Below are 9,437 nucleotides of genomic sequence, written 5' to 3'. Positions count from 1 at the left end.
CCACTCAATCCTTAACTTTTTTTACCCTTTTTAACAATTTAAATAGCAACTAGGTCTGAGTCCATTCAAGAACAGTGACCTAGTGGTGCACACACCTAAGAATGGCTCTATCCAGAGTCCTCTTCCACAAGTGCCCAGAAAGCAATGCCCAGGAGAACAACAAGAACAGGATGAATGTAGATGATGCTTCCTCCCCTAATACTCTTCCAATCTCTGTTTTAAACATAAAGCACTTCCAGATCCGTATGCAAGTTCTACACCACACCAGCTCTGAGTGGCTTTCTCATCTGAGAACTCATCCATGCAAAAAAACTTCTGGCACCCACATGTTTTAGTGGAGAAGTTCCACAGATTTTTTTCTCCAAGCACGTTAAGAACCACCTTTTTTTTTTTTTTTTTTCAGTTCAAGCTTCTTTCCATCTCCCCATATTTATTCAATTCTTCTATTAGGCAGGAAGGTGAACAGCCTACCTCCATCAGCCTTTTAGTACAGTTCATAGCTGAGCACACTCTGTAGCATTCAATGCACACACATTAATCTAGCAGAGAGTAACTTCAAGTTATTTGCCTTACCTTTGATCAGCAGCCTGGCCTTGGCTTGGTCTGTTGTGTCCCTCACATGAGGGCACAGCACATCACAGTTCTTCAGAGACAGCTGAACCTCAGATTTATACACTGTGGTAATGCCTTGTTTTGCCCTCTAGTGTGTGGCTTTAACACCCTGCCTAAAGGTACCATGGGAAAAGAAGAGCAAGAAAAAATCCCCCACAAATATCTCAAAGAAAAAGAGTGCAGCACAGCTTGGCTAAATGGCCAACTAAACTCCTGCAGGTTTGTAAAGCTACCCCTCGGAAAGCCTCCTTTATATCCAGGTTGGTTCCCCCCCCAGCCAAGAGTAATTGATGGTCATTAAATTGTTCCTAGAGAAAAAAAAAGTGAATTGTCACTTTCTGTAAGTAATGGCTGCAGCTGCAGCACTTGAAATTGATTTCACCCAGCTTTTCTTCTTTAAACAATTCTGCTCTAATTTGTTTTTATTTCTGTGGCAACAGCTAGGTGTGTTTAAATGGTGGCTGCTTCTCCCCTTGGCCTTTTGTCATTCCTTTACAAGACAATTGTGTTATGTGCCACCTTTTGTGTTATTTTACTCTGTTGCTGCAATTAGCTTTCACTTGTGAGACTTTTTGAGGGGCAAGAAACCACCACATTACAATGAGGCTGCTCTGGAATAAACTGTTACAGCATTCTAAAATGCTCTTCAGCATGCCACACAGCTAAAAACAGTAAAGTGTTACTAAAACAGAACTACAAACCACTACCTGGAGTGCCAAATGTATAGGAATACTTTATTGGATGGGGAGGTTGGGAAGTACAGGCTGACAGCATCTCTTGGAAACCTTTTATAATTAAGAAAATAATTTAGAATATAAATAAAGTTTATATATATCAGATAGTAACTTCAACATACATAACATTTCACTACATCACATGAAAGGTACACAAATGCATGCCACCACTTTTGCTGAGTGCTAATCCTCTCAGCTGAACTTACTTCCATCCTGTGTGAAGTTCATGATCTGCTGATAACCTGTGGTGGATAAACTCTACACCCTGGTCTCTGCTGTAGTGGGTGAGCTGTGCTAGTGATAAGAGCAGCCTGAAGAGAGCACATAGCCACAGTTTCTCCCCTTTGAGTTATTAAACTGAGGCTTTCTTCTCAATTAAGGGCTTAGAGTGGTTCATTCATCCATAAAAAAATATTTTTTTAGAATTGCAGGAGCCTGATTTCCACAGCTGAATATGCTTACGGTCACTGTAGTAAGTATCAGAGATAATTTAATGTACACTAGAGAGTGAACACTTAACTTGTACGTGCTGCTTCTAAGTGGTTTTGAACATTAAACTCCTTTGGCTTTCTGTGGGCCTATTATATAGACATTTTCTAAATCATCAGGTTTGTTTTACGGAAAAATAAAATGTATCTGGCCAGTACGACTTGCGTGTACTCACTTAATTTCAGTCCTGGGAAAACAATCAAAATACTTATACAGTAATGGGCTAATTCCCATAACAATGAGCAGGGCTGATGAGATGGCTGGATAATCTATCCCTGGTGACTACTACAGTCATTAATTCAGTTTTCTTAGAGCCTGCCTGATAGGTGGAGCTCTGACACTGGTATTTTTTTCCCTCAATTCTCTCTCTAGGCTAGAGGATGACAAATAAGGGATTATTTTCAATTAGTGGGGTGTAATATAGAGTGGGAATGTGCAGTGCAATAAATTCTTCTCTTGGATGCTTTTTAGCTTAACACACCATCTCTGGTGTAAGTATGTACACACATGGTTTTAATCAGAAAAAAGTACAACGCAGAGAAAGCCCAATGTAATAAAACCCCTGATAATTATTTTTCTTCCCCTCAGGCCACAAAGCCTTAAGGTCAGGTGAATTTGTATTCCTGTTTTTATAGCTAAGCCTATCCAAACCAAACTTTGAGGCACATAACAACTTAGCAAGGATTACCTTTGATAACAAGCATTAACAAAGCCTCTTCTACTTGACAATCATTCAAGGCAGTCAAATGTTGGGCTGAGACAGAGCACCCAGCAGGAGCAGCATGACACCTCTGTCCTGGTGAGCTCACACTGCCTCAATTAATGACAGCAAAATCCTTCCCGTGCTACAGCTGCTGACACTGAGCTTTGCAACCTCTCTCCATGTACAACACACATACATTTAGTCATTAACTTGTACCACAGAGGCAAGAAAGGCACAGCGCAGGGAAGCTGCAGCTACCTGTGAAATTCAGGAAGCGTTTCTAGTTGAACAATGTGTGATAGATTCCTTGCAAAGACCTCCAAATCTTTAAACAGACACTCTAGGATTTAGTTTCCAACCTTACACACTAAACGTGGGTCTTCCACAAGCGTAGTACTTAAAATACTTACAAAAAGCAAAACCAACATCCATATCTGTACATGGAAAAGCTTTACCGGCATTCGTGGTGCTCCTTGATAATAGAACTAAAGGTGTTCTGGTGTAAACTGGTCTTCACTCTTTTTTCCCTTTGTCTTCTGTTGCAAAACCAAACTCTCACAACTTCTTTCTCAAGATTGAGCCCCTCAGCCATCCTCACGATTTCCTGAGAAGAAGGCTTACTTTGTTCTCCAAAGTGCCTCTCCAGGGCTTCTTTGGCAGCAATACTGGAGAAAGGGATAAAATTTCACCTTTAAAAAAATTTTCTGCACATTCAGGCTTCCACCACTAGGTTTAAGAGAAAGATCAAGTAACAGCACTGAAAGCAGTGACTTGGTTTGTTTCATCTTTTTCTACGTAAAGGAAACCCAAAGCACTAAAAGTATTCTGTAGTTCTCTGCTGACACGAGCAGTGTGACATTGTACAGAATTTCAGCATGGGGTGATTAAAAGGCAAAAATAGCATCAAATTCGGTACAATTTCAGTGTTAATTATGAGATATTTAATGCCTCTTGATATTATCTAGGAGATACAGCTACTAACTAGTCATGAGTGGGGTCACAGTAATCGGAGCAAGCCTGACCACCCTTCTACCCCAGCAAATGCACATCAGTGGAGTTACCTGGTTGTATCAAATCATTTGGGTTTACAAAGAGGAAGAGCTCCATCACTTAGTTATAGAGACAGCACTAGAGTATTCCTAGAAATCACAGGGATTATGGCCAGCTGTTTTAGCCATCATCATATTTTCCAAATGTCTGCCCTAATCTGTTCCTCAGAGTCAGCAGCGACCAAAGTTGAGTAGTTCACCAAACAGAATAGTTTAATACTGTTATTTTTCTTATTTTCAGATAGAATTTGCTTCCAGTTTCTGTTACATACTCTCAAAAAACACATCTGCGACATGCTCGTGTGCCACCGGGAGGCATCGTCTCAGCAGTAGCTGTAAATTTCTTTGGACACAAGAGGGCACTTCATGCTTTATCCTGGAAGTTAGGCTCAGGTATTTCCACTACAGGAATGCACACGGTATCGAGTTCTAGTTACTTCATCTGTTGGTCTTTAATTTACAGGTCAATTTTGCAATATTTACTAATATTTAACGAAACTGCCTAATTAATAGCATGGTGTTCTGCACATACAGAACTATAGAAACATCGCTGCTTTTGACTAACAATTTCTTAGGTTTTGAGCAAAGTATGAAATAAAATACTTTCCACAAATTCAAATTTAGTAGTTTTTACTATGGTCTAACTTAATTTAGTTCATGAGATTTTTCTTATACCATTAATTTGTCTTCAAATATTCATTAAGAGTGGTTAAGAGTAAGGCTAGAGTTCAGATAAAAATCTCCCTGATTCATTTCAGGTCTTTAAACTGAGGTGCTGTATACCTTCAAAGGAATAATTAGTATTTTCTTACTACACAGGATTTTGTCCTGAACTTCTCAATTATCCGTGCTCTTGCAACCTGCCGTGCTTGTTATTCCCCCTGCAGCGGGGTTAGATGTAAAAATGCGTAATATAAGGTCTGATTTTATCAATAGGTGTTAAAAACCAAAGCCCACACTGCTGGAGGAACAGTCTCCAGTGGGCTCCTCTGGCCAGGGGCACAGAGATGCTCTCAGCTCCCAGCTCTTGTGGAGGCCATGCTCCATGGAATGGGGAAGGTCTTGGCACTGCCACTCGAGTCCTCACTGGCCTGTAGAGAAGCTGGAAGGAGAAAGTGTCCTCTCAAGAGTAAAGCTTCATCTCTTGTGAGGTGCTGAGATGAGCTGTGAAACATTTTCCATCCCCAACTCACTCCTAACCCAGAAGCATCCCTTCAGAGGAATCTTGAATTTCAGAGAGATGCCTTTGAAGTTCTCTTCCAGCCCAAACCATCTATGATCCCGTGACTCAAAGAAACAAGTCTCAAGTTGAGTGTGAGCAGGGAAGGTACATGTTGTGGCTGTGGGACAAGAGAGCAGCCTACATCTCCATGAGGTGGCACTGCACAGCAGGGATGACCCATGTTCCAGGAACAGACTGCAAGGCGTAGGGCCCAACAGCTCCAGGGTCCTCTCCAGACACAAATTCCCCTCCTGGAGAAGAAAACTACAGCTCCTTACAGGCCCCTGAGTGAATACAACTTTACCAAAGGATACAGGAATCTGGGATATCTAAAGGAGAAGGAACTCCACACTCTCATTTTGACTTTCTGGTAATTTTTTTTATAATATGTTTTGCCAGCCTACTTAATTTCCATATGGAATTGAGGCTATAGAGGTGGTAGATGATGGCCACCAGAGTTGTGAGAAACAAAGGAAGATGTTTCTAGAACAACTCTGTTCTTTTCCCTTTAGTTCATTAAAGTGTTTCTTTGGAATGTCAAAGAATTCAGTGACAGGGAAGCAATAGGACATACAAAAGCTCTTCCTCAAACTAACTGGACCTCAGTTCTCTGGCAAATTTATATGGCTTTTTTAATCTATATGTTTATTTATTACACCAAAATAATGCAATTTATTTTGGTGTAATGTTGAATCTCCCAAAATGGAAATAAGGGTGCTCTGATAACTTACTCACTACAGATATAATAAAATTTTGACAGAATTAGAAATATATGTTCATATCAAAGTGCGTTGTTGAAAAAAAATAGTATCTTTGGAATGAATTTGGGGTCTGGAGGGTTATGCTGTTATTCTTCAGTAGAATGTTTCCAAATATTGAAACTTTTAGAAGCCTGAGATGTAGACATTCATTAATAGAAAATAGCACTTCAATTTTGACAGATGGAAAAGAAGCATCTTAGCCAAAATCGTTTCTAACCTATAATAACCTAAATATTTATTACCTTATGGTGGTTCTGCGCTTCCTCTTCCGCTCATTCACTCCAACCTTTTCATTGTACAAAGCTGTATTAAAAAAAAACCCAAACAAACAATAAAAAAAACCAAATAAACAACAAAACCTGGCAGTTACATTCCACAGGGACTGGAAAACAAGCACAATTATTTCCAGAAAAATAGTCACTGTCTTTGAGGGAAGGAGAAAGCACAACAGAAAATGCTGCTGAATCAAACGAGCATCACACACAAGATCTATCCATTCTTAGGATGGTAGGTCATTGTTTTACCTCCAACTATAAATGGTTATAGGCAAAAACAGTCAGAAGCAAGAGTCCTTTGCTAGTAAAAAAATCTCTGTCTGCTGCTAAGTAGGCTGTCCTGCGGATCCTACTCTGTCTACAGGATTGGAACTGGCTTGCTGGGATGGGACCGGAAGAAATTTCTTCCAGCAGACCAACTGATGTTTCTGCTGCTGTGAACATTCCATATATTTTAGATTTCCTCTCCTTGCTCATTCAAAAAAAGGATAACTGTACTTCAATACAAGCATGTCTCAGCATTTAAAGCTGGTAAAACCAAACCTTTACTCTGTGGAAGACACATACTAGCCCTAAAACATTTATATAGGATTCTGCCTGAAGTGTAAATCAATACTTAGCCGATTTTAATCCTCTACCTCCCACTTGTTCTGCTTCCTCCAGCCACTTGGACAGGATGGATTTCAGTTTGCACGCGTTCTTGAAGCTCAGCTGCAAGTTCTCAAACCGGCAAATCGTCGTCTGGCTGAACTCAGACCCATGCACAGCAGCCAGCGCTTCTCCAACGTTGGTTTGTGTATAACCTGGCAAAAACAAACAGGAAACAGCAACTTTGAAGCTTTCTAGGAAGGGTGACTTTCCTTGAGATGCTCAGCCCAGATATGGACAGTGTGTGCTGCAGTGCCTTCAGGCTGAGCTTCCTGCAGAGGTCTCTGTGGCCAGCTGAGCTCACCTCAGAGCCGTGTTCAGTCTCCTGGTGGTTTTTGTGGAGTGTTACACTGATTGAGTGGCATTTCATGCTTCAAGATTAGGGATTTGAGAAGGATCCAGACACCCCATGTCTTTCTGTAGATGGTGCAACAGCAATGAGCTCATCCCTAGAGGCACTGCTGGTCTCCTGTTATTTGTTGCAACAACTGAGCTGAAGTCACCAGAGAAATGCTGCAGTTTCCATGCAGACTCTGACTTTGCATCAGCAGCTCCCTGTTCAGTGCTCTGAATGGGGATCTGTCACGGCTGGGTGTTGGGGAAGATGAAACAGGAAAGCCTTATAAATATGATTGCCTGACAAAAGATTTTGGGAATATGAAAACTACAGGCGACATCGAAATGAAAGCCACTTCTGAAATACCAAATCTTAGTTACTGAACTGGAAAACAATGGTATGGCCGACTGAAGGTAATCCCCTCTTGATTGAACAATACCCTCTGCTTGCAGGCAGGTCCAAGGGTCAGAGCAGACCCTACTAGCTCAGCAGAAGGGGTCCAAAGAGTAGTTTCTAGAAGTTAAGATGTAACACTCTATGGTAATATAAGAACTCTTATAGGCTGTATGTAAATGCTATAGGATTTGTATCTTGTATTAGACTGGTTAGTGACAATTAGAATATTCAGTACAGAAGATGATTTATTGTATTGTAACCAGGACTTCACCATTCCATTCTATTCTCATCACTTCTTCTTCACTCTCATTCCTCTCGCTCTCTCTCTCTCTCTTACCCGCTTACTCTCTTGCTCTCTTGGGCCTGCTCAGAGCTGCCAGCAGCAGCTCTAAGCAGTGCCCCTATACCCACGCCCTTTGCAATAAACCGCTTGTTCCAAGATCTGACTTCAGAGATCTCTCGTCACCGTCTGTCCTCACCGTCTTGTCTACGCCCGGTCCAGACTGAACCCCCCAAAGCTCCTACAGCTGGGGGGCTGGATCCTCATCCTCTTTTTCTGCTTTGGTGCCAGGACAAGGCAGCATCTCTTTAGATGCTGAATGTCCCATAAGGCACCTTTTAACCTCCTTTTTGATTGCACTAACCCTGTGTTTCTCAGTCTCAGACCCACAACTCTGCTCTCCCTTTTAAAGCTCAAACTCGGATTATTTTTCCTGTGCATATTGCATTTCTCCCATCCTACAGGATCCATGTTGTTTGCTTGCAACAAAGGAAGTTTTGCTCCCTCAAAAATTCAGGATGAAGATGCAGCGATTTACTATGTGCAGCCTGGCAAATGCTTTCCATCGGTGTGGCTGACATCTAATACAGGATATACAGGAAAAAATAGTTTGCAAATATTTTTTAAACCCTAATTTATTTCAGTTTAGACTGCAAATGGAACACACTGGCTTTCTAGCTGTTGGGATAGCACACACATACCCCAAATAATCTTACCATTTTTTTAGATCTATAAAATAAAAGGATTCCCTATAATTCTGATGCAATGTTATATGTGACAATGTCAAGAAAGGCATGGCTCAGCCTGCCTTTGTCCTCAGCAGTTATGTCACAGCAACAAAGATACCAATTGCTGCCCAACTGTGACTTGGCACAAAAAAATAAACCAGAAAGATAAGTTTCCTACTAGTGTGAAGGATTTCCCATGATGTCACCCATTGTGTAGTGAAATGGCAGCACACCATCAGAGGAATCACTCCATGGGGAAGAAGATGGGTAGGAGAGGTTAGAGCCTGTCCTGCCCTAAGTTGCAGATAATTTGGAGCTGTGCAAAATGTTGCACCTGACACTGAATGTAATTTATCAAACAGCAATCATTTTCTCTACATTTAAGACAAATAGTTTAAGGGCAGGAAATTTTAAAGTCCCTTTCTCCAAACTAAAAGCTGAAGTTCATTAATTCCATGCAAGTCTTCTAGGAATGGAGGAAGTTTTGCAGGACAAGGCACGATTAGAGTTATAACCAGACAATGGCAGAGGCCAAACCATAAAACACTCAGAAATAATTGGGCTTCTACTGGAATCTTGCAGCCTTTTGATCATAAAGCACATACCCAACTTAATTCTCCGCAGCTTAAACTCATTGGCAAATTTCTCCAGCTCCCTGATTTCAGGGGAGTCCATGTCCACGGGCTCTTCCACAGACTTGCTCTTCCTGCGGAATTCCTGCTTGAAGTCCGTGGCAGCGGGATCGTCCGCGAGGAGGGACTGGGGCATGGGGGTGAAGCCGTGGCCCAGGGCACAGGAGCTGGCACTCAGCGCGTGCTCCGGGAATTTGTAGAGGCAAGGGGTCAGACCACCTGAGCAACACCAAGAGAAAGCTCATTGCAGTGATTCCCTACTGCTGCACGCTAAAAACCTCCCTTCACCACCTCATAATCCATATTTATTCCATAACATACTTGAGAGAATCCAAGAGTTAGAATTTCCTAGGATATATTTTCTCTTTCTTGTCCCAGCACATCAACAGCCCCTTTCACCAGCCACAGCCATCCTATTACTTAGCCAACTGTGAAGCACTTAAATAAGAGGTAAATGGCCTAAATTTACAGACAGAAAAATCCAAGCTCTAAGCTGGAAATAAGTGGCACAACAAGATTGATGGATCTGTGTCATTTTGAGTCACTTAAAATTTGCCAGTCTCTGTTTTCT

The 9,437-nt window shown here is 41.5% G+C and overlaps 1 protein-coding gene across 4 annotated transcripts in view; it reads right to left on the bottom strand.

The window, feature by feature from the left end:
* POU1F1 (POU class 1 homeobox 1) overlaps positions 1–9,437 on the bottom strand; it is an 87,928-nt gene that overhangs the window by 62,167 nt on the left and 16,324 nt on the right. For all 4 annotated transcript variants that reach the window (XM_032096781.1, XM_032096797.1, XM_032096787.1 and 1 more), the window contains 4 exons: positions 8,840–9,085; positions 6,484–6,648; positions 5,813–5,873; positions 574–3,203 (listed from right to left, as the gene is read on the bottom strand). In XM_032096781.1, the coding sequence (XP_031952672.1) occupies positions 2,990–3,203; positions 5,813–5,873; positions 6,484–6,648; positions 8,840–9,085 (686 nt within the window). In that variant the 3' untranslated portion in view covers positions 574–2,989. The remainder of the gene's footprint in view (positions 1–573; positions 3,204–5,812; positions 5,874–6,483; positions 6,649–8,839; positions 9,086–9,437) is intronic.

This window comes from Corvus moneduloides, chromosome 2 (genome assembly GCF_009650955.1).
Source record: "Corvus moneduloides isolate bCorMon1 chromosome 2, bCorMon1.pri, whole genome shotgun sequence".
Taxonomy (NCBI): Eukaryota; Metazoa; Chordata; class Aves; order Passeriformes; family Corvidae; genus Corvus; species Corvus moneduloides.
Note: the sequence above shows the minus strand (reverse complement) of the source record. Positions and strands in the feature narration are given on the sequence as shown.